This window comes from Oncorhynchus tshawytscha, linkage group LG06 (genome assembly GCF_018296145.1).
Source record: "Oncorhynchus tshawytscha isolate Ot180627B linkage group LG06, Otsh_v2.0, whole genome shotgun sequence".
In the NCBI taxonomy this organism is placed as follows: domain Eukaryota; kingdom Metazoa; phylum Chordata; class Actinopteri; order Salmoniformes; family Salmonidae; genus Oncorhynchus; species Oncorhynchus tshawytscha.
The window spans coordinates 73,577,520-73,604,488 of record NC_056434.1 but is presented as its reverse complement, the minus strand read 5'-3'; the positions used below and the strand labels follow the sequence as shown (position 1 = coordinate 73,604,488).

The 26,969-nt window shown below is 42.8% G+C and overlaps 2 protein-coding genes across 3 annotated transcripts in view; one reads left to right on the top strand and one right to left on the bottom strand.

Moving 5' to 3' along the window:
* The first annotated feature begins 209 nt into the window (after positions 1 to 209).
* On the top strand, positions 210 to 3,524 carry fank1 (fibronectin type III and ankyrin repeat domains 1). Its single transcript, XM_042322774.1, has 11 exons — positions 210 to 222; positions 680 to 860; positions 969 to 1,093; positions 1,184 to 1,265; positions 1,345 to 1,419; positions 1,523 to 1,588; positions 1,726 to 1,891; positions 2,355 to 2,498; positions 2,639 to 2,716; positions 2,802 to 2,846; positions 2,943 to 3,524. The coding sequence occupies exons 1-11, from the start codon at positions 210 to 212 to the stop codon at positions 3,003 to 3,005; spliced, it is 1,038 nt and encodes a 345-aa protein (XP_042178708.1). The 3' UTR covers positions 3,006 to 3,524.
* Positions 3,525 to 7,369: 3,845 nt separating this feature from the next.
* LOC112253063 (disintegrin and metalloproteinase domain-containing protein 12) overlaps positions 7,370 to 26,969 on the bottom strand; it is a 133,747-nt gene continuing 114,147 nt past the window's right edge. For both annotated transcript variants that reach the window (XM_024424940.2, XM_024424941.2), the window contains exons 21-23: positions 12,974 to 13,222; positions 8,404 to 8,573; positions 7,370 to 8,282 (exon numbers count right to left, since the gene is read on the bottom strand). In XM_024424940.2, coding sequence (XP_024280708.1) covers positions 8,228 to 8,282; positions 8,404 to 8,573; positions 12,974 to 13,222 — 474 coding nt within the window. In that variant the 3' untranslated portion in view covers positions 7,370 to 8,227. The remainder of the gene's footprint in view (positions 8,283 to 8,403; positions 8,574 to 12,973; positions 13,223 to 26,969) is intronic.

Below are 26,969 nucleotides of genomic sequence, written 5' to 3'. Positions count from 1 at the left end.
TTTCAACCTAGATTAAAAACACCGGGTTCTCCAACAGTTCTAAGGATTTTCGTCAGGTTTTTCCGCACATGCCACATTTATTTATTATTTATTTATTTTCCCGCACATGCCACATTTATGTATTATTTATTTATTTTCCCGCACATGCCACATGTGGTTCCCATAGCAACCACAAAATGCCATCAACAAGATAACTGCTTTCTGTGACAATGACAAATCCAGGTATGTCAATTTTAGGTTTACTTTGATTTCCGTCTTGAATCAAAGACTGTTTTCAGAAATTCAGGATTGCAAACTACAGCAGGTTTAGCTAGCTAACGTGAAGTTATATAGAGCTGGCTTTAGTTAGCTAAATAATTTAGTAGCTATACTATACTGTAACGCGTTAGTAGTTTAGCTAACTTTACTGTACAGCTTAAAGTTGCAGCAAGCTGGACCTAACCTTCACTAATTCGGCAAATCATTCACTGGTTCACAGTCTGCTAAAACGGGTAAAACAAAGTCCCAGAACGTGTTCTGTTTTGTGTAATTTACAGCTAGTAGTGCCATCATGTGTCCATGGCCAGAAATGCAACCCTCTGTACTGTAATATATAGCTCGCCTGTAAAATGTGTTAAGATTAAGGCCAACTCTCCCAGACCCCCACCGTATCCCTTTCAATGTCTGTGCTGTTCTTTAGGCAGCCATAAACCATTCAAGGCACCGACTCCTCCTGTCATTGGTAAAGTCAGTCACCATAGCATTGACCTGAGCTGGGAGACAGAGGAGAATGAACCACGGACAGGCTCACCAGAGAAATGGACCCGCTTCTCTGTAGAAGAGATGGACCCCAAATCACACACATATGGGACTATCTATGTGTGAGTATAAGCTATTCATAGATTACATCCTATGGGCCTAGAATAATATCTAATTCTAATTGACATAATCTAAGAGTAGGCTTAACTGTGCTTTTTGCTCACCACCAGTGGGTACAGCAGTCACCACACTGTAGAAAGTTTGGAGCCCAGCACGTCCTATAAGTACAGACTGAGAATCACAAGACCAACTGGGGAGTCCCTCTACAGCCCGGCTGTGTCTGTCTCTACCACACGTGAGTACACAACACTCTTTCAGTTGACATATCTGCTTTATCAAAATGATATGCGTTTATGTTCTTTGACACCTATATAATGTCATCCAGGTGAGCCTATGAGTGGGAAGAACCTCCACCGTGCTGTCAACATGAATGATGAGGAGGACATGACCAGAGTGTTGGAGTCTGGGTGAGCAATGAGCAGATGGACTATAGGATAGAATTTTGAGATACTCTTATGGTTAATGTCATGCTTTATTTTTCTCCAGGACAGTCAGTGTGAACGTCAATGACAAACACGGTTTCACTCCTCTCATGGTGGCTGCACAGAAAGGCTTTGCCAGGTAAAACCTTACAGGGCGAGTCTTGCTCACCAAGCTCTCCTAGTAATGGAATAATGACACCATTATGCTTGAAACCTTTTCTATGAACTTGGATCTTTTTCAGACTAGTTCACAAATTGGTAGAACACGGTGCAGACGTGAATATGAAGAACGGTAGTGGGAAAGACAGGTGTGCAAACACATACAGTATTATGTACCTTGCCTTTGCATATAGACTTCTACTGTATTTGCTCACATTTACAGTACAACCGTTATGGGTAAATGAACAATAGGTTTGTGATTGACCATTTACTGTGTCTATGTCAGTCTGATGCTGGCATGTTTCTTTGGCCACCTGGACATAGTGAAGTACCTGAGGAGATTTGGGGCCACGTGGCAGTCCCAGGACATGGGGGGCTGTACCCCCCTCCACTGGGCAGCTGACGGAGGACACCTTGCTGTCATAGCCTACATGATCCAGGATGGCTGTGAGGTAAGACTGGTGTCAGCATTTATGAGCTTTATAAGCTGGCCATGTCTGAAATTGCACTTTATTCCCTACTGTACATGTAAAGTGCACTACTAAAAAAAAGAGAAAACTTTTTACCCATTTCGTGATATCCAATTGGTAGTTACAGTCTTGTAAGAGAGGCATGCGTCCTCAGAAACACGACACTGCCAAGCCGCACTGCTTCTTGCGAGGCCAGCCGCACCAATGTGTCGGAGGAATCACCGTACAACTGGCTACCGTGTCAGCGTGCATGTGCCCGACTCCCCACAGGAGGCACTAGAGCGCGATGGGACAAGGACATCCCAGGCGGCCAAACCCACTCCCTAACCCGGATGATGCTGGGCCAATTGTGCGCCGCCTCAAGAGTCTCCCGGTCGCGGCCGGGCTGCAACACAGCCCGGAGTTCTAATTTTGAGGCTAAAATGCATGTTGATTGTTGTCTCAGTTGGACATTAGGGACACCGTGTCCCACTGGACTCCTCTGATGAGGGTGTCAGCGGTCAGTGGGAACCCAGCGGTGGCCTCTCTCCTCATCAGAGCCGGGGCTGATGTCAACACCAGGGACAAGGATGGCAAGACACCACTTATGGTACACTTCACACTCTTCACAAACCTTTGTTGTGCCACTCATGGTGCAAACTCAGCGAGACCCCTTAGGAAATAGGACATGGGACAGGAAAGTTGATAGAGGACAAGGCAAGCAGTCAGTATAACGAGTGTGTCTGCTAGGTGGCAGTGTTGAACAACCATGAGGAGCTGGTGCAGCTGTTGTTGGACAGTGGGGCCGACCACGATGTGAAGAACGAGGTAATGACAACTTACAGCATGGGCTCTGTTGCAATTAGAGCAATTTAAATTATTCTGGAATTGACTGATATTTTTGTGTTTGTAGTTTGGGTCAGGTGCAGCTGAAATGGCAAAGGCCTTTGGAAGAGAGGTAATGTATTTCTCCATATCCATTACTGTTGTGTTGTATGCTACTGTTATAGTGAATATATGAACAAATTCTGATTACCATTTTTCCCCCCTCCAGAATATCATCAGTTTATTAGAAGGACGGAAGAGTATAGTCAGAGATGGTATAGTCCATTATTAAAGAGTATAGTCAGATGGTATAGTCCATTATTAAAGGGCTTAGGTGGACAGCATTATTATTCTAATAGCTTTATTACTGTTGTTTATTTATTAACATATTGTATGTATATGCTGTATCTTAAACCTGTATTTTTTTCTGGATATTTGTTTTGTATAACAAAACATGTATACATATACTGTATACCGATTTTTAAGGATGAATGAAATAATAAACCATTAAGAATTCCCTCAAGACCCAAAGGATTGACTTGGTTGCGCTATACCGTACAGATACAGTGAGCACCAAACATATTGGGACAGTGAATTTGTTGTTGTTTTGGCTCTGTACTCCAGCACCTAGGGAAAATTCACTTACAGTACCAGTCAAAAGTTTGTACATACATACTCATTCAAGTTTTTTTTTTTTCAAAGGCATTTTTACTATTTCCTATATTGTATAATAGTCGTGAAGACAACACTATGAAATAACACATATGGAATCATGTTGTAACCAAAAAAGTGTCAAACAAATCAAAATATATTTTATATTTGAAATTCTTCAAAGTAGACACCCTTTGACTTGATGACAGCTTTGCACACTCTTGGCATTCTCTCAACCAGCTTCACCTGGAATGCTTTTCCAACAGTCTTGAAAGAGTTCCCATATATGCTGAGCACTTATGGCTGCTTTCCTTCACTCTGCGGTCCAACTCATCCCAAACCATCTCAATTGGGTTGAGGTCGGCTAATTGTGGAGGCCAGGTCATTTGATGCAGCACAATCACTCTCCTACTTGGTCAAATAGCCCTTACACAGCCAAAACAAACTACAAACTTGTTGGATGCATTTGCTGAGTCACAAGCCTGATTAAGTCATTGTGTGTTATGAATATTTCCCCAACCACTAAACTTTTGACGACTTTAATACACATATACTGTAAGTGAATATGTCCCAATACTTTTGGTCTCCTAAAATGGGGGGACTATGTAGAAAAAGTGCCGTAATTTCTAAACGGTTTACACAATATGGATGAAAATACCCTCAAATGAAATCTTACTGTCTGCACTGAAACCTCATATTCATTGTATCATTTAAAATCCAAAGTGCTGGAGTACAGAGCCAAGACAACAAAACATGTGCCACTGTCCCAATACTTTTGGAGCTCACTGTGTCTGATTAAACATCATCCTGCAAGAGGGAGTCAGAGATTTCACATTGCTGTGCAAATTAGTCATGTATTATTATTTGTAATAAAATGTTTAGTGTTAAGTCGTCTGCCTACATTCACCTGTACAGTCAGCAAATAAGTGCAAATATATCAAATGAACAGCATAAGAGAAACCTCATTTGACTCTGCAATCTCAATGTTCAAGTACTCCAACTGTCCCAGAATCACAGTTTTTTTACCATAATCCGCATTCCTTGAGGAGTTTAATAAAACACACATGTTTTATTGAACAGGAGAAACCATCACTTTATTGAACAGGAGAAACCATCACTTTATTTAGGCTCTAACTGCTCTTGTAAAAAATCAAGCATAAAAGAAAAGAAACATGATTGCTGAAAGATACTATATTTACACTAACTGTACAATGGCTAGTAATTTGAAAATGTAATAGTTATACCCCCAAAAATACAGTACGTTTGTAAAAAGCAACTTTTACACAGATGAACAGACCTGAAGATCTTCCAAAACGGACAAATGCTGACATCAGATAGCAGTATATCTACATCTGTAAAACTGTAACACAGAGTGCTTACTAAAAGTGTAAATGCAACTATGCAATGAACTTCTGATGCAAGTCCAATGTAAGTAGTGCATTCCACAATATTGAGCGACAAGACGTACATTGCATATGCATACACACACATATGCATCCATTTAACTAAAGCACACCAGTACTTTGGTGATGACCCACTACATTGCAGACCAGGTTTGATATTTTGTTTTACACCTACAATAATGCAACCACAAGTGTCCCTGTTTTACTGCTGTACTGACTGCTTTTAGTTCCCTCCTGTTGAAACAATCTTATGAGTAGTTATGAGAGTGAGGTCATAACTGCATATGGAAAGCGTGCTCTCACACGCGCGCCCCCCTCCCCCCGTGCCATGCCAGAGGACTGAGCAGTATGAGGAAACATTGTGACCAAAACATTATGCAAGCAGTCTCTACTTTCATTTGGACATTTTAATGTACTGGAAATCTAAAAGTCCAAAAATTGTTGGTCAAGTTTAAAGGGACAAAAACTCAACACTCAATACAGGTATTGGGAGTATGTTCTGTAATAGACTGTAATATTTCAATGGACAAATTAAACTTAAAGGGAGTCTTGAAAACTTCAAAGGAGAGTTGCATGCCAATGTGTGACACCAAGCTCCAATATCAAATGAATAGTGATAAATATGTCAAGTACTGGGAATTACCTCATAAACCAAACCACTTGGCCATACTTTTGTCTGAGTGAACTTTGAAAACACAGAAATGAATAAAACATCAGACACCATCTAGGTTGGGTTTGGACTGTTCACAACACTGAAGTCATCCTGACACTACAGCATCAAGTGAGTTAAGATAGTTCATGTAGCACACTCCTCCACAAGCCCTGTTATATTGCATTATTTGGTGTTGCTGTAATTCTCTGAAACCCGGCAGGGTCAGGTCATATCACACTCTTTGCTCCGCTGGGAGCATTACGTATTGCACAACTGCCAGCAAATACTCCAAGCTGTGTGTAAGAGAGTTGATTATTTAGTGAAGTGGTGAATACAGCATATCCTTCAAGTTTGTGGTCCTAACATGAACTAATAAGGGAATGTAAGAGCCCAACACGATTTGTCAAATAGTAAACGTGTTCAAGTTTGCCAGTGGAGAAACATTACAAGGTTAGATATACTGTTCTTTGGGGTAGTTCTGTAATTGGGTCCAATACCCTGCCAATTAAAATATTAGGGTATACAGTTGAAGTCAGAAGTTTACATACACTTATGTTGGGAGTCATTAAAACTCGTTTTTCAACTACTCCACAAATTTCTTGTTAACAAACTATAGTTTTGGCAAGTCGGTTAGGACATCTACTTTGTGCATGACACAAGTCGTTTTTCCAACAATTGTTTACAGACAGATTATTTCACTTATAATTCACTGTATCACAATTCCAGTGGGTCAGAAGTTTACATACACTCCAGAAAAAATTAAATTAAATTAAATTAAAAATACTTATTTTCCACCATAATTTGCAAATAAATTCATTCAGAAAAAATCCTACAATGTGATTTTCTGGACGTTCATCTTTTTTCTCATTTTGTCTGTCATAGTTGCAAAGTGTACCTATGATGAAAATCACAGGCCTCTCTCATCTTTTTAAGTGGGAGAACTTGCACAATTGGTGGCTGACTAAATACTTCACAAGGTTTTTTTGCCCCACTGTATATCCACAGTAAAACAAGTCCTATATCGACATAACCTGAAAGGCCGCTCAGCAAGGAAGAAGCCACTGCTCTGATAGAAGGAGGATTCAGTCTTTTTTCTTGGCCATAGTGGAGTTTGGAGTGTGACACTAAAGAAGAAGTTACCCCATCTTGCTTGTTTTGACCAACTGCCATAAAAAAGCCAGACTACGGTTTGCAACTGCACATGGGGACAAAGATCATACATTTTTAGAGAAATGTCCTCTGGTCTGATGAAGCAAAAATAGAACTGTTTGGACATAATGACCATCGCCGAAGAACACCATCCCAACCGTGAAGCACAGCCTGGTGCAGGTCTACAATTTTGGGTGTCCTTTGCAGCATCATGAGGTTGTGGACAGGTGTCTTTTATACTGGGGTGCTTTGCTGCAGGAGGGACTGGTGCACTTCACAAAATAGATGGAATCATGAGGAAAGAAAATTATGTGGACATATTGAAGCAACATCTCAAGACATCAGTCAGGAAGTTAAAGCATGTTCGCAAATGGGTCTTCCAAATGGAAAATGACGCCAATCATACTTCCAAAGTTGTGGCAAAATGGCTTAAGGACAACAAAGTCAAGGTATTGGAGTGGTCATCACAAAGCCTTGACTTCAACCCTATAGAACATTTGTGGGCAGAACTGAAAAAGCATGTGTGAGCAAGGGGCCTACAATCCTGACTCAGTAACACCAGCTCTGTCAGGAGGAATGGGCCAAAATTAATCCAAATTATTGTGGGAAGCTTGTGGAAGGCTACCTGAAACATTTGACCCGCGTTAAACAATTTAAAGGCAATGCTACCAAATACTAATTGACTGTATGTAAACTTCTGACCCACTGGGAATGTGATGAAAAAAATAAAAGCTGAACTAAATCATTCTCTCTACTATTATTCTGATATTTCACATTCTTAAAATAAAGTGGTGAGCCTAACTGACCCAAGACAGCGATTTTTTTTACCAGGATTAAATGTCAATAATTGTGAAAAACTGAGTTTAAATGTATTTTGGCTAAGGTGTATGTAAACTTCCGACTTCAACTGTATATGAATAAAGATCATGTATGAATACAAAGATCACGTAACAGTCAATTCTCAAGTACGTGTCCATTCTGAACAATTCCCTTGCTTTTGCACTGAATTGGATTAGTCGAAACACACCTCAATTGATACGTCCAACATGTCAGTCAACACCGTTTCTGATTATGAAGTGAGTGGACGCCTTTGATTGTAAAAGCACTTCTTATTAATGATAAACTGAACAAAAATTCCCAGTCCCTAACACTGCTGCTTAGTGAGTTACAAGTTACTCTCAAAGTGTTCCATGCAGTGCTCTGTTTCCCTTTAACTTGAACCCAATCTGTGTTTCTCTCCAATTATTCTAGGAACTTCACAGGATAAAAATAAAATACCTTTTTCATTATGTCTCTCCTTAACTGTATATATAAAAACATACCCTCCATTATATGGCAAACTGGTCTTCTGATTTTGCTGGGGGTAAAAAAATAAAAATCACCAACAGCGATCCAAGTGTCAATATGCTACTGTCAATAGGGTCTACCAGAGTGCACTGTGCACACAGTAATAATAAATATAGACATTAAATAGTTCATTTGTACCTGAGCGAGGACAACAAAAGCAGAGGTACAGCACCAAGGTTTGAAGTCAGTCTCCTTTCCCTAAAACTCTGAGACACTTTCAAAGTTGCAAAGGTCTGGTATTCTTGTAGTGCAAATATGGGTCTCCATCCATAGAGCGCTCCACTTTTCCATTCCATCAGATCTTCTTTGAGATCAGGGGTCAAAATGATGAGTCTTTGGCAGTCTCAGGGGTTGTATGGGTGCAGGTCTGAAAAGTGAAAAAAGCACAAGTGAATGAAATGCAGAGCAAAGATTACTTAAAAAAAAAGAAATAACCACTCCTCATAAACCTATAAACTTTGTGCCAGCCAGGCCACCGTAGCACAGACCTGTTCAGTTGTGGATTGGTGAGCAGGGGTCTGGGTACGGTGGGGATGGGGATAGGGATGGGTCCAGGGAGGCGAACCCCCACCACCGAGGTGCTGCGTCCCACCCGAGCCCTCCTTCCCAGAGGGTCTGCAGGTAGGGGCTTCTGGGGTGGACTGGGTTTCTCGCAGTCCTAGGAACAATAAACCAGAAGTTGAAGAGTAGTGTTGGTACTGAAACCTCACTAGAGGGCACTGTGTTATAGTGTGTCACCAACATAAGGTAGGCTCTGTACAATGCAGGTCTGTAGCCACCACTGTAGCAGTTCTCTCTGGAAGTTTAACTAAACGATGTGTCATCATGTGTTACTAATCTAAAACGGGGAGGGGAGGGCGAGGTAATGGCAAACATCTGCTAGCAGCATCCCAGCTGCTCTGTACAGTTTGTAGGGAGGAAAGGGAGAAACCTTGAGCAATACTCAGAAATAAGTGCCAAGTTTCAGCAAACACCAAATGCAAAGCATTTAGAGAACTGAATGAAGTGTAAAAACATCCATGTTGTTGTGAAATCCCAGAAATCACTGTCACATATTAAGAGTGGAAATTGTGTCCTAAACTAAATGAGTTTCAGCTCTGTAATGATTTATGTGTCAGTGTCAGCAACTGCTTGAAGGTGATTTATACCGACAATGTTTGAAATGTTTTGTTCCACTGATGTAAAATAATATTGTTCCATTATGTGAGTGGTTTAAACATGGCTGCGGTAGGCAAAGTAGTGGGGTTATAGTTGCACCTGAAGACATGACAGCAGTGTTGTGTTCGAGACTACCTAAAGCGAACAGATTCAAAACCAAGACCGGAGAAAATCGAGTCAAGACCAAGACCGGAGGGAGGCGAGACTGAGTCAAAGCCGAGACCGGAAGGGGGACAAGGGGTCCAACACCAAGTCAAGACCGAGACCAGAAAAAGTCCAATTCAAGACCATGATTGTAATTTTGTCAAATCGTCACAGTAATAAGAGTTCACAATGCCCAGTATATCTGTGTTCATATTTCAGAAGAACATATGGATTCTTAAGACATTCAGAATGGTGAAGAAATGCATACTGAGGGCAAATAGAGCCACTCTACAAATTATTACTAACCCCAACACAGTGGGGAACAATGAGGGCCTTCTACGCCTTCAGAGAAGGGCTAAGGAATTATAAAATTATAATTGTAATTATATTATTATTTTCAAATATGTTCTGATTTAATCTCTTCAATTTTTATTGGAAAGGAAAGGGTTAACACTGAAGAGAGAAAAAAATATCCAATCAGGATTTTGTCTTTGGTTGTCTCTGGGGAGATAATATCTAGCTAGCTAAATCAGCCATTGGCTAGGTCATCAGAAACTAGATAGAAGGCATCTGCCATTCAACCAAAGATTTTTACAACTGAAACAAGATAGACAACAAATGAGTCATAGCGGGCAGAACGAGCAAGGAGTTGGGCAGAGCCAAGCACGAGCTATTTGGCCCAACATTTCCCAGCGATGGGGGGAATAAAGTGCCTATATTGTATATACCTGGGTAGCATCCTGTTCAGGTATTAATGTATCAAGAAAGGAGTGTATATATTTGACCTGGTGAAGGGGTTTTATGGGCTGACTAAATGGAAGCTGATAATTTTGTTTTTTACTCCGCTGGTCTCGGAAAAAAGTCCTCACTGTCCGAGACCGAGTCAAGAACGAGTAAAAATGTATCCAATGAGACAAGACCGAGACTCAAAATGTGATATTAAGTACTACAACACTGCATGACAGGGGCTGCGCTTCAAACTCAAAGTAACGGCCCTATGCCCTGGGGGAATCCCCGCGGCCATATGGTCGTCGGTCCAAATGAATAGCTAAGCAAGGGAACATAAGCCCCTCTGCCCTCGTTTTTAATGAAGTTTGTGAGTGTACAATTATGATCACTTCGCGCCTTAAACACCCCATAATTCAATTCGCAATGATTGTACATCCGCTAAGAAAGGTCCGACAAAACTTAAAACTTCAACGTCAATATGAAGTCAACATACAAGTGTAAGTAAAAACGAATGTAAATACTTTTGAAATTGTGCCACTAATGCACAAAGACGTATCATAAAAGTAATGATGTTTTTCTTTGGTTAGCTTTTGGAAATTGTAGAAATAAAACATTTTCCTTCTTCAGAATTTCCAGCTAGGCAGGCTAACGTTAGTTAGCTAATTAATTTGCTAGCTATCATACAGTAGGCATATATTAATAATTATATAGTTAATATAAGTAGACATGAAATCATAATTTACTGTAGTGCATATAAAGCACCCACAAGCTACCGGTGGCTGAAAACACAATCATCAGGGGATGAACAAGTGATGAATTTCCGGGCAAGGGCGGTCCATTTAAAAATAATTCCTTCCTCCCTCGCCCTGCAAGTGTATACTCGTCAGACGTCATGATACATCATCAGAAGTGTCCATTTCATTTGAGGGCTGAGGTGTAAGGGTGTGTCTTTTGAATGCAGCCAGGGGTTATTTAATTAATTGTTTATGAATGACCATCCCCAGCTCTTAGACCGGATATGACTGCCTTCACAAAAACACATTAGACTGAGTCTACAGTACTAGTGTTAATGTATTGTACCTTAAACCACATCTAAAGACTCTTGTAATAGGACAAACAGCAGAAACCACTTATTGTGAAACAGTGGTCTTTTTGCTTCAATTTGCCTTTTGAATCTCTAAACTCAGAGAATAAGATCACCTCTTGTAGATGGCAGCTGAATCATCTTCTGATGCAGATAAAACCAGAGAGGACCTACAGAGGTTGAAATAAAGACCTAATCAGATTTAAGACTTCTTTCCAGACTGGAGTTGCTCCCAGTAAGTAGAAGTTGCCTCTACTGACCCTGCATCAGATGCGTTTTAATCTCTCTGATAGTTAAGGGGTAGGGTAATCGGATCCTAGATCTGTTGTTAAATGCATCTTATACATTGAGTGTTGTGTGTCTGCATCTCTGTGGTGGATATATGGAGAATGAATCCTACACAGCAGGGGTAGTTCTGGATCAGATACTCCACTACAGGAGTCGTGTAGAAAAGAGGTCACCATATGACATGATATGGACACACACATTCAACACCAACTGTGCCCCTCAGCAGACCTAAGTCAAGATGTATCTTTTTTTGCCTGAACTGTGAAACCTTATTTATACCATGAGGAAGACCCTTGGGTAGTCAGACATCATAGCGGACATTTGGGTTGAGTGTACAAAACATTATGTTCTTTCCATGACATAGACTGACCAGGTGAGTCCAGTTGAAAGCTATGATCCCTTATTGATGTCACTTCTATTAGTGTAAATGAAGGTGAGGAGACAGGTTAAAGAAGGATTTTTAAGACTTGAGACAATTGAGACAGATTGTCTATGTGTGCCACTCAGAGGGTGAATGGGCAAGACAAAAGATTTAAGTGCCTTTGAACGGGGTATGGTAGATGCCAGGCACACTGGTTTGAGTGTGTCAAGAACTGCAACGGTGCTGGGTTTTTCATGCTCAACAGATTCCTGTGTGTATCAAGAATGGTCCACCACCCAAAGGACATCCAGTCAACTTGACACAACTGTGGGAAGCATTGGAGCCAATATGGGCCAGCATCACTTTCAACACCCTGTAGAGTCCATTCCCAGACAAAATGAGGCTGTTCTGAGAGAAAATGGGGGATGGGGGTACAACTCAATATTTGGAAGGTGTTCCTAATGTTTTGTACACAGTGTATACAGCTCATGAGTTTTAATTTCATCATTATTTCATGTTTTGTTTATAAAATAAAAAGTACAAAAGAATCTGAGCGCCTTGGATGTACAGAAACCATATTTGTTTGTTTTTTCTCAATGGGGAACTGAACTGAGTTGGGTTGCTATGGAAACCAAAATACACACACACTCCATTCCCACATATGTGATCCATCAGTTGCCCCACCTCAACAGAGAGTACCTCAGGAGAAGGATGCATTACATGTATATCCGTCTCTCTCCATCTCTTGCATGGTCTTTCCTTACTTCTGGGAGCAGTTATGTGGTTTATATACCAGAGAGAAAAGTAACATCTTAAAGTTAATGTCTGTTTTTACGTGCATCTGCTAGTGTACACTGTGCCTCATAAACCTGCGGACAACTGACACTGTGCTCCAAGCATACAGATCAGCTGCCTGCGTGAGCCCTGAGCAGACAGATGGACTTACATCCTCTATACACAGCCCCGCTAGCTCAGCACAAACCATGATGTGTGGAGAACATGGAGAACTGTAAGGCTGTTCCAATGGTTATAGCAACACACTATTTAGTATGCAATGTCCATAACTTATGCATTGTGTAGTAGTATGGGTATTGGGACCTAAGGCAGGTGTTATGAATAAGTGAGTGAGGAATATGTTTGGAATATGTTCTTAGAATTTTATAGATTGTGGAAATTCGTCAATCAACTTTTTACTATGTCGATCCGAGCTCGATCAATTTCCAAAGAAATCCCCAATAAGGAAAATCCATCTGTATTTGTATTCATGGTGTATAGCTGAACAGTTAGTACTAACCTGGTCCATTCTGTAGGGCTGCTGACGGGGCAGGCTGTGGAAGGGCGGTGCCCGTGGTGGGGAGAGGGCGGTGTGGGCCGGCAGAGCCTTGTGGTGGGGCGGGACCGGTGGCAGGGGCTGCTGACCCACACTCAGGGAGACAGGCATGGGGTGGCTGATGTGGAGGGGCTGGTAGTGGGGCAGCCGCCGCAAGCTGTGGGAGTGGAAACTGTGTGGAGGGAGAAGAGGCTCCGAACTCAGGTGTGATGGCTGGGGATATGGAGGTAGAGAAGAGAGAGCTGTTAGTTTGGGCTTCAGCTATTATGTTCTCCGCAGTCTGCTCCTCCTTGTCTTACCTCATTCAGAAATAAGAATGAATTGAACAAGCTTGGAAGCTCTAACCCTGGCAATTGACTGGTAAACTCATGGGTACACTCGCAATGGCTGCCTGGTATTTCTATGGTCATTTGGAACGTTCTATCAACTAATGCTGGATTGCCATGGTCCTGTAGAATGTTGTCGTGTCTTTGGCTATGCTGGATTAAGTGATATGACATGCTATTCTATAAAATAATGTCTCCGTAATTAATATTACCTGATTGAGCTAATCATGTAAATGTAATTAACTAGAGAGTCGGGGCACCACAAAATAATATTTATAGAGCTGTTATCTTCCGAATAAACTCTTAAAGACCTAGTAATATTTTACATCAATAGCAGTCAATATTAATCCTCACCTTAATTCAGTCTCATCTGAAAGTTGTAAATTCTTGGTTATCTGCATGAACCCTGGCTAACAAGTTGAATCAGCAATACAAAATTGGGTTTAATTATTTATTTGCTAAATACCTAACTAATCACACAGAATTACACATACACATAATTAATCATAACTTGATTACAAATTAAGTCATAAAGGAAAATGTCCCTAGCGGGCGGAACAGATATGACAGCTGGTTACACAAAAGAAAAGGGGCTGGGTTTGAGTGAAAGAGTGGGAAGACTGAGGGACACAGGGAGAAGCTGTGCTATCGTAAATCCAGTATCTTATGCATTCTAAATTACCGCCCATTTGGAAAAGGAAAATGCAATAAATATTTACTCTGAGCTGCGCTTCAGTAGGTTGGTGGTAGATGGAAGGCCGTGTTGCCCAACCGAGTCCTTTGAAGAATGTCTCTGCCGGTAAATTGAATACGTTGTAGTAACGTCGTTGTGTGGTAGACGGGATACTCTGTCTGTTCCTTCCTAACCTGTGTTTGCAGCTGCTGTTGCTAACTCAACGGCTAGGAGGTATCACTTCTGTAGTGAATAAGAGGTCAAAAGTTGATACCATTCGCAACCAGAGCTCACGCTGATGTTGGCTTCATTCTGTAGTTATTATCTGAACCATTCTGACATCGGACCGTCGTCCTCACATCCTCGGAACAGGAGGTTATATTGTCGTCAAGGCTTTATATAGGAAGGGAGAGGAGGGCGTGTTTGAAAGGTTTTATAGCCCATGTCCCTTCACAGGGGCGGACCACTGATTGAGCAGAGCCCTTACCTTATTAAAACCCAAATCTCACATTTTAGAAGCTAAAATCACGTTTCATCCCATCACGAATAATTTCATATTCAAACATTTAAATTTAACAACAATTCCATGTGAATCCGATAACTCTGGTGTGTAGACTTTCCACTGTAGAGTTTATGTCATCTTATCATTGATGAGAATGTCTCAGATGACAACCGAACTGACATCCTATTCATTAAGTACCACCGCATATGTTCAATTGGTCAGATTACCAGAATATAGTTAATTTCCCCCCATCTTCTGATGTTCCCAGAATCTCTATGTTAACCAAAGGGTTTGCAAATGTAACATCAGTTGGGTAGAGAGAGGAAAAAGGGGGAAAGAGGTATTTATGACTGTCATAAACCTCCCCCAAGCCAACGTCATGACAATGTTCATTCAAATGAATCTAACTAGAGGTCGACCGATTGTGATTTTTCAACGCCGATACGGATTATTGGAGGACAAAAAAAAGCAGATTACGATTTAATCGGCCGATTATTAAAATGTATTTGTAATAATGACAATTACAACAATACTGAATGAACACTTATTTTAACTTAATATAATACATCAATTCAATCAATTTAGCCTGAAATAAATAATGAAACATGTTCAATTTGGTTTAAATAATGCAAAAACAAAGTATTGGAGAAGAAAGTAAAAGTGCAATATGTGCCATGTAAGAAAGCTAACGTTTAAGTTCCTTGCTCTGAACATGAGAACATATGAGAGCTTGTGGTTCCTTTTAACATGAGTCTTCAATATTCCCAGGTAAGAAGTTTTAGGTTGTAGTTATTATAGGAATTATAGGACTATTTCTCTCTATACCATTTGTATTTCATATACCTTTGACTATTGGATGTTCTTATAGGCACTTTAGTATTGCCAGTGTAACAGTATAGCTTCCGTACCTCTCCTCGCTCCTACCTGGGCTCGAACCAGGAACACAACGACAACAGCCACCCTCGAAGCAGCTATACCCATGCAGAGCAAGGGGAACAACTACTCCAAGTCTCCGAGCGAGTGACGTTTGAAACGCTATTAGCGCGCACCCCGCTAACTAGCTAGCCATTTCACATCACATCGTTACACCAGCCTAGTCTCGGGAGTTGATAGGCTTGAAGTCATAAACAGCAGAGCTGCTGGCAAAACTCACGAAAGTGCTGTTTGAATGAATGCTTATGAGCCTGCTGGTGCCTACCATCGCTCAGTCAGACTGCTCTATCAAATCATAGACTTAATTATAACATAATAACACACAGAAATGCGAGCCTTAGGTCATTAATATGGTCGAATCCGGAAACTATCATCTCGAAAACAAGACATTTATTCCTTCAATAAAATACGGAACCGTTCCATATTTGATCTAAAGGTTGGCATCCATCAGTCGAAATATTCCTGTTACATTGCACAACCTTCAATGTTATGTCATAATTACGTAAAATTCTGGCAAATTAGTTTGCAATGAGCCAGGCGGCCCAAACTGGTGCATATACCCCGACTCTGCGTGCAATGAAAGCAAGAGAAGTGACACAATTTCACCTGGTTAATATTGCCTACTAACCTGGGTTTATTTTAGCTAAATATGCAGGTTTAAAAATATATACTTTTGTGTATTGATTTTAAGAAAGGCATTGGTGTTTATGGTTAGGTACACGTTCGAGCAACGACAGTCCTTTATCGCGAATGCGCACTGCATCGATTATATGCAACGCAAGACACGCAAGATAAACTAGTAATATCAACCATGTGTAGTTATAACTAGTGATTATGATTGATTAAGTTTAATGCTAGCTAGCAACTTACCTTGGCTTCTTACTGCATTCGCGTAACAGGCGGGTTCCTCGTGAGGCAGGTGGTTAGCGCGTTGGACTAGATAACCATAAGGTTGCAAGATTGAATCATTGAGCTGACAAGGTAAAAATCTGTCGTTCTGCCCCTGAACAAGGCAGTTATCCGACCATTCCTAGGCCGTCATTGAAAATAAGAATGTGTTCTTAACTGACTTGCATAGTTAAATAAAGATTAAATAAAGGTGTAAAAAATATATATAATTAAATCGCCATCCAAAATGACCGATTTCCGATTGTTATGAAAACTTGAAATCGTCCCTAATTAATCGGTCAACCTCTAATTGTAACGGTTTTCTAGTGGTGATGAAGGAGAGTCGGACCAAACTGCAGCGTGTCCATATTTATTAAACAAAACGAAACAGCTAAACCTAAACACTACAAAACAATGATTGAAAAGAACCATCTAGTGCAAACTAACAGTACAAGTAAGCTAAGGACAATAGACCTTGCTATGGTTCCCAACAACCCACTAGCACCTGCTGAGAACAATCCCAATACCATAGACCACCAAAACCCCAAGACAAACAAAACAGACCACAATTACAAAAACCCCATGCCACACCCTGGCCTGACCAAATACATAAAGATAAACACAAAATACTTTGACCAGGGCGTGACAGAACCCCCCTAAGGTGCGGACTCCCGAACGCACCTCAAAACAATAGGGAGGGTCCGGGTGGGCGTCTGTCCATGGTGGCGGCTCCGGCGCGGGGACGTGGACCCCACTCCTTTAATGTCTTAGTCCCCTCTCCCTTCGTCCCTGGATAGTCCACCCTCGCCGCCGACCATGGCCTAGTAGTCCCCACCCAGAACCCCACTGGACTGAGGAGCAGATCGGGACTGAAGGACAGCTCGGGACCGAGGCAGCTCGGGAGTCGGGAGCTCAGGAGGGAAGCTCGGGAGTGAGAGAAAGCTCAGGAGTGAGAGGAAGCTCAGGAGTGAGAGGAAGCTCAGGAGTGAGAGGAAGCTCAGGAGTGAGAGGAAGCTCAGGCAGGTAGATAGATCTACCAGCTCCTGGCTGGCTGGTGGTTTCAGCAGATCCTGGCTGACTGGCAGATCCTGGCTGACTGGCAGATCCTGGCTGACTGGCAGATCTGGAAGAGTCTGGTTGACTGGCAGATCTGGAAGAGTCTGGTTGACTGGCAGATCTGGAAGAGTCTGGCTGACTGGCAGATCTGGAAGAGTCTGGCTGACTGGCAGATCTGGAAGAGTCTGGCTGACTGGCAGATCTGGAAGAGTCTGGCTGACTGGCAGATCTGGAAGAGTCTGGCTGACTGGCAGATCTGGAAGGCGCTGGCAGACTGGCGGCGCTGGGCAGACTGGCGGCGCTGGGCAGACTGGCGGCGCTGGGCAGACTGGCGGCGCTGGGCAGACTGGCGGCGCTGGGCAGACTGGCGGTGCTGGGCAGACTGGCGGTGCTGGGCAGACTGGCGGTGCTGGGCAGACTGGCGGTGCTGGGCAGACTGGCGATGCTGGGCAGACTGGCGGTGCTGGGCAGACTGGCGATGCTGGGCAGACTGGCGATGCTGGGCAGACTGACGGCGCTGGGCAGACTGGCGACGCTGGGCAGACTGGGGGCACTGGCGGCGCTGGGCAGACTGGCGGCACTAGCTGCTCCATATAGGCTGACAGTTCTGGCGGCTTCTTACAGACTGACCGCTCTGGCGGCTCCGTGCTGACTGGCAGCTCCTTGCAGACTGGCAGCTCCTTACAGACTGACAGCTCCGTGCAGACTGACAGCTCCGTGCAGACTGACAGCTCCTTGCAGACTGGCAGCTCCATGCAGACTGGCAGCTCCATGCAGACTGGCAGCTCCATGCAGACTGGCTGCTCTATGCAGACTGACAGCTCTGGCTGCTTCATGCAGACTGACATCTCTGGCTGCTCCATGTAGACTGGCTGCTTCATGCAGACTGGCAGCTCGGGCTGCTTCATGCAGACTGACATCTCTGGCTGCTCCATGCAGACTGACAGCTCTGACTGTTCCATGCAGACTGGCAGCTCTGGCTGCTTCATGCAGACTGGCAGCTCTGGCTGCTCCATGCGGACTGGCTGCTTCCATGCAGACTGGCAGCTCTGGCTGCTCCATGTAGACTGACACTGACTGCTCCATGCGGACTGGCAGCTCTGGCTGCTCCATGTAGACTGACAGCTCTGGCTGCTTCATGCAGACTGGCAGCTCTGGCTGCTTCATGTAGACTGACAGCTCTGACTGCTCCATGCAGACTGACAGCTCTGGCTGCTTCATGCAGACTGGCAGCTCTGGCTGCTCCATGCAGACTGGCAGCTCCATGCAGACTGACAGCTCTGGCTGCTCCATGCAGACTGGCTGCTTCATGCAGACTGGCAGCTCTGGCTGCTCCATGCAGACTGACAGCTCTGGCTGCTCCTTGCAGACTGGCAGCTCTGGCTGCGCTGAACAGGCGGGAGACTCCGGCAGCGTAGGAGAGGAGAAAGGCTCTGGCTGCGCTAAACAGGCGGGAGACTCTGGCAGCGCTGGAGATGAGGAAGGCTCTGGCTGCGCTAAACAGGCGGGAGACTCCGGCAGCGTAGGAGAGGAGAAAGGCTCTGGCTGCGCTAAACAGGCGGGAGGCTCCGGCAGCGCTGTAGAGGAGGAAGGCTCTGGCTGCGCTGAACAGGCGAGGCACACTGAAGGCCTGGTGCGTGGTGCTGGAACTGGTGGTACTGGATCGAGGACACGCACAGGAAGCCTGGTGCGGGGAGCTGCTACCGGAGGGCTGGGGTGTGGAGGTGGTACTGGATAGACCGGACCGTGCAGGCGCACTGGAGCTCTTGAGCACCGGGCCTGCCCAACCTTACCTGGCTCGATGCCCACTCTAGCCCGGCCGATACGAGGAGCTGGAATATACCGAACCGGGCTGTGCACCCGCACTGGAGACACCGTGCGCTCCATAGCATAACACGGTGCCTGCCCGGTCTCTCCAGCCCCCCGGTAAGCACAGGGAGTTTGCGCAGGTCTCCTACCTGGCATAGCCATACTCCCTGTGAGCCCCCAATAAATTTTGGGGCTGACTCTCGGGCTTCCATCCGCTCTGCCGTGCTAGCTCCTCATAATGCCGCCTCTCTGCTTTTGCTGCCTCCAGCTCGGCTTTGGGGCGACAATAATCTCCAGGCTCATTCCAGGGTCCTTTACCGTCCAATTCCTCCTCCCATGTCCATATCTCCAGGTGGTGCAACCTCTCCCACTGTAGCTGCTGCTGCTCCTGCTGCTGCTGCCTCTGTTGCCTCTTCTCCTGTTGCTCCTTTGGGCGGCTACACTCCCCTGGTTTAGCCCAGGGTCCTCTCCCGTCGAGGATTTCATCCCATGTCCAGAAATCCTTATTTAGCATCTCCTTTTTCGGCTTCTCCTGCCTGTTGACACGCCGCTTGGTCCGTTGGTGGTGGGTGATTCTGTAACGGTTTTCTAGTGGTGATGAAGGAGAGTCGGACCCAAACTGTAGCGTGTCGATTGCGATCCATATTTATTAAACAAAACGTAAACACGACTAAACACTAAACACTACAAAACAATAAACGTAATGAAAACCGAAAACAGCCTATCTAGTGCAAACTAACAGAGAGTACAAGTAAGACACTAAGGACAATCACCCACGACAAACTCAAAGAATATGGCTGCCTAAATATGGTTCCCAATCAGAGACAACGATAAGCACCTGCCTCTGATTGAGAACCACTCCAGACAGCCATAGACCTTGCTAGACAACCCACTAAGCTACAATCCCAATACCACCACCAAAACCCCAAGACAAACACACCACAATTACAAAAACCCCATGCCACACCCTGGCCTGACCAAATACATAAAGATAAACACAAAATACTTTGACCAGGGCGTGACACTAATTCTAACTGATGTGGCTCATGCTATGGAATTTATTTTTTGGGAATGTGAGTTGACTCAACAAATCACAGCACAGATTGAAGGATACACTTCCTGTTTTTACTTCCGGGCATGGGTACACTCCAAATGGCTGCCAGTCCACCCATTATGCCATCATTGACTATTCATTATTATTTCTATGGGTAAAACTATACCTAAGTTCTCTGTCATGGAGATGATATTACTATGAATTAACAGGTGTCATAGGCAGTAAATAACAGAAAACATAGTTCATGAATTTAACACATTGAAATGGTCAACGACAGCACCAAATTGCCTGTCCAGAACAGCTGTTAGCCCTCCAGAATAATCCTAATTGCACCTGAGATAGCTAGACTGACTGAACTGGCCTGGACTGCAGCTATGCCAGGTAACTTGCAGAAAGTCTGCTGGACATCTGGACAGAGGCAACCGTGACTGCCAGAACAAACAGCTGGAGTGGGACTACAGCAAACTGTCAGTTAGACACAGGTGAAGCAAACTATTTGACTGTTCAGATACAGTAGACAGATGGACTGAATACTGCTGAGGAGCCAGCCATGTTCACTACAAGATAAGATACTGGTATTGGAGATGGAACTGGGTTAAGCATCTTCCTTCCTGCCTAAGCCAGCTAACCTTTACCCTGAACTCAGACCGCAATGATACACTCCAGCTGTTCTCCATGGGAATCGACTGGCTGCTTGAATGCACGCACACATGCACATACATCCCTCAATGCTTATCAATTCAAACACAAGTCCACCCCAATTTGCCTCCTACGCTTGAATCAATCAACCCTGTTCTCCTGTGTCCCTGTACACAAACACTTTTCATTTCAGGCAGAACCCTATAATGATACTGCATCATGATTACCATTTCATTGAAATGGACCGCAGCATCTCAATTAAAGTTCCTCCAGCCTTCTGCCAGCAATATGGCCCTCATGAATATTTCTTCAAGGGAGAGCCGCTGAGACTAAATCAATTATCCGCTTAGCCGTCAACTTGTTTTGACAATAAGTCTGGAATTAATAGGTTCAGATAAGCATGGCAGGTCTCAGTCCAAGTTGATTCCCTGTTGTGGTGCTGCGGTTCTGATACAGTATCATTACATTAGAAATCCAAAGGTGTGTCAGTCTGTCAGCAATTCGTTTGTAATACTTCTTTGCTAACACACGTTTTAGTTCTCCCTATATCCCAATATTTTATACAATGCAAAGTGTACTTGTTACATCATCCATTGTGTAGGCCTGTGAGTGAACCATACTAATCAATTGATCATAAGGGAAGGTTGGGGGAACAAACCTGAGTGCGGACTCCAGCTCCCTTATTGGTCACGTACACAGTTTAGCAGATGTTTATTTATTTACCTTTATTTAACTAGGCAAGTCAGTTAAGAACAAATTCTTATTTTCAATGATGGCTTAGCAACAGTGGGTTAACTGCCTGTTCAGGGGCAGAAAGACAGATTTGTACCTTGTCAGCTCGAGGGTTTGAACTTGCAACCTTTCGGTTACTAGTCCAACGCTCTAACCACTAGGCTACCCTGCCGCCCCGGGGGTTTAAATCATTACTGCGAGATTCCCAAAGGCTGGAGCGGCGGCCTTCTCCAGCAGTGCTCACTTCAAGAGCTCAGGGTATGCCCGCCCCAGCATGCATCTGTAGTCTACTTGTGTGCTGCTATAGCTCCTTGCTTAAGCTACTCTCATGGAGTTCGCAAAATATTTTCATAAAGAAACTGATAAATCACACAGGTGCTTAATCAAGGTGACTTACAAAGATGAGGACCAAGAGTAAGAGAGGGAGTGTGGTGATGTTGTGTCTACAACTAAAGAATCATTGTGGAATCTGAAAATACATTTATCCCAAAAGCATGATAGTGTAGTTACTATGTGCACATGCTAAAAGAAAGGTACCATCGCATGAGCCTGAAGTCACAGACTGGCCAAACTCATGTTTCTAAAAATGAATTCTAAAAGCACTAATAAATTATTTTTAGTTTAATTTGTATTTAATTCAAAGTCAGTCACAGCCTATATGCAATTTATAGACTTTAATACAATGAAATGTTGTTTAATAAATGCTGAGCGCTTTATGTCACTACCAGCCTATTGTGTCACGCTCGCAAATGCTTCAATGTATTTCTTTGCAGGCTATAGCCTTGAAATAATTCAAATAATATAGCCCAAATAATTCATTTCCGTTCCTTCTTAGGCTCCCTGTCTGGCTCCTGACCTAAACTCAGCAAAAAAATATCCACTTTTCATTCAAATCGATATGGTTTGGTTTCAATACTTAAAAAATTATTGGTAGGCCCAGGTAGTCACAAAAATAGATGGCTGTTTGTTAAATTCTGATTTTATTGAATGAATCGAATTCTGCCTGTGAGCGCGGACTGAATTTAGCAGAGCGGTAGGAAAGACATGGAAAGATTTCCAACTGCTCAACTCCGCTCTCATGTTCTGTAGCAGGTGTAACGAATGCAGTGTTTTCTGAAAGTATTCAGACCCCTTGACTTATTCCACATGTTGTTATGTTACAGCCTGAATTCAAAATGTATGAAATTACTATTTTTTTCTCACCCATCTACATGTACACACAATACCCCATGATGACATAAACATGTTTGCTAATGTATTGAAATGAAATAAAGAAATATCTTATTGAAAAGTATTCACACCCCTGAGTCAATACTTTGTACCTTTGGCTGCGATTGAAAGTTTTTAAGAGCTTTCCACACCTGGATTGTGTAACATTTGCACATTATTATTTTCAAAATTCTTCAAGCTCTGTCAAATTGGTTGATGATAATTGCTAGATAACCATTTTCAGGTCTTGCCATTGATTTTAAAGTAGATTTAAGTCAAAACTGTAACTGGGCCACTAAAGAACATTAACTGTCTTCTTGGTAAGCAACTCCAGTGTAGATTTGGCCTTGTGTTTTACGTTATTGTCCTGATGAAAGGAGAAATTATCTCCCAGTGTCTGGTAGAAAGCAGAGTGAAGCAGGGTTTTCTCTAGGATTTTGCCTGAGCTTAGCTCCATCCTGTTTCTTTTTTAAATACTACCAAGTCCTTAACGATTACAAGCATACCATAACATGATGCAGCCACCGCTATGCTTGAAAATATGGAGAGTGGTACTCAGTAATTTGTTTTATTGGACTTGCTCCAAACATACTATGACCTTGTATTCAGGTCAAAAAGTTAATCGCACTGCCACATTTGTAGCAGTATCACTTTAGTAACCTGTTCCAAACAGGATGCATGTTTTGTAATATTTGTATTCTGTACAAGCTTCCTTCTTTTCACTCTGTCAATTAGGTTGGTATTGTGGAGTAACTACAATGTTGTAGATCTATCCTCAGTTTTCTCCTATCACAGGCATTCAATTCTGTTTTAAAGTCACCATTGGCCTCATGGTGAAATTCCTGAGCGGTTTCCTTCCTCTACGGCAACTGAGTTAGGAAGGACGTCTGTATCTATGTAGTGACTGGGCGTACTGACATACCATGCAAAGTGTAATTAATAACTTCAACATTCTCAAAGGCATATTCAATGTCTGCTTCTTTTTATTTGTACCCATCTACCAATAGATGCCCTTTTTTGTGAGGCATTGGAAAACCTCCCTGGTCTTTGTGGATGGATCTGTGTTTGAAATTCACTGCTCGACTGAGGGAACTTACAGATCATTGTATGTGTGGGGTACAGAGATGAGGTAGTTATTTAAACATCATGTTAAACACTATTATTGCACACAGAGTCCATGCAACTTATTATGTGACTTGTTAAGCACATTTTTACTCCTGAACTTATTTAGGCTTGACATAAGGATGTTTAATCATTACTGGCTCAAGACATATAAACTTTACACTTCTAATTAATTTGTAAAATAAATCCTAAAAACATGATTCAGCTTGGACATCATAGGGTATTGTGTGTAGGACAGTGACACAAAATCTAAATTTAATCTGTTTCAAATTCAGGCTGTAACACAACAACATTTTGAAAAGTCAAGGGGTGTGAATACTTTCTGAAGGAATATGACATTTGAATAGAAAAGGTGGGTACAGCAGTAGTTATACAGGATGAGCCATGACTAGAATACAGAAGCCTCACAAGTCCTCAACTGGCAGCTGTATTAAATAGTACCCGCAAAACACCAGTCTCAATGTCAACAGTGAAGAGGCGACTCCTGGATGCTGGCCTTCTAGGCAGGGTTCCTCTGTCCAGTGCCTGTGTTCTTTTGCCCATCTTAATCTTTTATTTTTATTGGCCAGTCTGAGATATGGCTTTTCCTTTGCAATGCTGCCTAGAAGGCCAGCATCCCGGAGTCACCTCTAAACTGTTGACGTTGAGACTGGTGTATTGCGGGTACTATTTGATGAAGCTACCAGTTGAGGACTTGTGGCGTCTGTTTCTCAAACTAGACCCGCAAATGTACTTGTCCTCTTGCTCAGTTGTGCACCGGGGCCTCCCACTCCAATTTCTATTCTGGTTAGAGCCCGTTTGCGCTGTTCTGTGAAGGGAGTAGTACACAGCGTTGTAGTAGCACACAGCGTCTTCAGTTTCTTGGCAATTTCTCGCATGGAATAGCATTCATTTCTCAGAACATGAATAGACTGACGAGTTTCAGAAGAAAGTTATTTGTTTCTGGCCATTTTGAGCCTGTAATCGAACTCACAAATGGTGATGCTTCAGATAATCAACTCGTCTAAAGAATGACAGTTTTATTGCTTTTTTAATCAGAACAACAGTTTTCAGCTGTGCTAATATAATTGCAAAAGGTTTTTCTAATGCTCAATTAGCCTTTTAAAATGATAAACTTGGATTAGCTAACACAACCTGCCATTGGAACACAGGAGTGATGGTTGCTGATCATGGGCCTCTGTACGCCTATGTAGATATTCCATTCAAAATCAGCTGTTTCCAGCTACAATAGTCATTTAAAACATGAATGTCTACACAGTATTTCTGATCAATTTGATGTTATTATAATGGACAAAAAATGTGCTTTACTATAAAAAACAAGGACATTTCTAAGTGACCCCAACATTTTGAATGGTAATATACCTATAAAATGAATGCATTTCAGTCTTTTGACTTTAATACAATGAAATCGATGCAGCCTACTCAATCACTTTTTATAGCTACTGTCTACAGGCCTCCTGGGCTGTATACAGCGTTCCTCACTGAGTTCCCTGAATTCCTATCGGACCTTGAAGTCATGGCAGAAAATATTCACATTTTTGGTGACTTTAATATTCACATGGAGAAGTCCACAGAACCACTCCAAAAGGCTTTCGGAGCCATCATCGACTCAGTGGGTTTTGTCCAACATGTCTCCGGACCTATTCACTGCCACAGTCATACTCTGGACCTAGTTTGATCCCATGGAATAAATATTGTCGATCTTAATGTTTTTCCTCATAATCCTGGACTATCGGACCACCATTTTATTACATTTGCAATCACAACAAATAATCTGCTCAGACCCCAACCAAGGAACATCAAAAGCCGTGCTATAAATTCTCAGACAACCCAAAGATACCTTGATGCCCTTCGACTCCCTCCACCTACCCAAGGACGTCAGAGTACAAAAATCAGTTCACCACCTAACTGAGGAACTCAATTTAACCTTGCGTAATAACCTAGATGCAGTTGCACCCCTAAAAACTAAAAACATTTGTCGTAAGAAACTAGCTCCCTGGTATACAGAAAATATCCAAGCCCTGAAGCAAGCTTCCAGAAAATTGGAACGGAAATGGCGCCACACCAAACTGGAAGTCTTCTGAAAAGCTTGGAAAGACAGTACCGTGCAGTATCGAAGAGTCCTCACTGCTGCTCCATCATCCTATTTTTCCAAATTAATTGAGGAAAATAAGAACAATCCAAAATGTATTTTTGATTCTGTTGCAAAACTAACTAAAAAGCAGCATTCCCCAAGGGAGGATGGCTTTCACTTCAGCAGTGATAAATTCATGAACTTCACTGGCGAAAAGATCATGGTCATTAGAAAGCAAATCATGGACTCCTCTTTAAATCTGTGTATTTCTCCAAAGCTCAGTTGTCCTGAGTCTGCACAACACTGCCAGGACCTAGGATCAGAGACACTCAAGTTTTTTTAATACTATGTCACTTGACACATTGATGAAAATAGTCATGGCCTCTAAAACTTCAAGCTGCAAGCCCTATTCCAACTAAACTACTGAAAGAGCTGCTTCCTGTGCTTGGCTCTCCTATGTTGAACATAATAAACACCTCCCTATCCACCGGATGTGTACCAAACTCACTAAAAGTGGCAGTAATAAAGCCTCTCTTGAAAAAGCCAAACCTTGACCCAGAAAATATGAAAACAACTATTGGCGTATATCGAATCTCCCATCCCTCACAAAATTTTGGGAAAAAGCTGTTGCACAGCAACTCACTGATTTCCTGAAGACAAACAATGTATACAAAAGGCTTCCGTTTGGTTTTAAACCCCAACATAGCACTGAGACTGCACTTGTGAAGGTGGTAAATGACCTTTTAATGGAGTTAGACCAAGGCTCTGCATCTGTCCTCGTGCTCCTAGACTTTAGTGCTGCTTTTGATACCATCGATCACCACATTCTTTTGGAGAGATTGGAAACCCAAATTGGTCTACACGGACAAGTTCTGGCCTGGTTTAGATCTTATCTGTCAGAAAGATATCAGTTTGTCTCTGTGGATGGTTTGTCCTCTGACAA

Coding starts and splice junctions, on each gene's coding strand:
- fank1 (XM_042322774.1), top strand. Junction 1,094..1,183: donor TGTGTCTGTCTCTACCACAC/GTGAGTACACAA, acceptor AATGTCATCCAG/GTGAGCCTATGAGTGGGAAG. Junction 1,420..1,522: donor GCACAGAAAGGCTTTGCCAG/GTAAAACCTTAC, acceptor GATCTTTTTCAG/ACTAGTTCACAAATTGGTAG.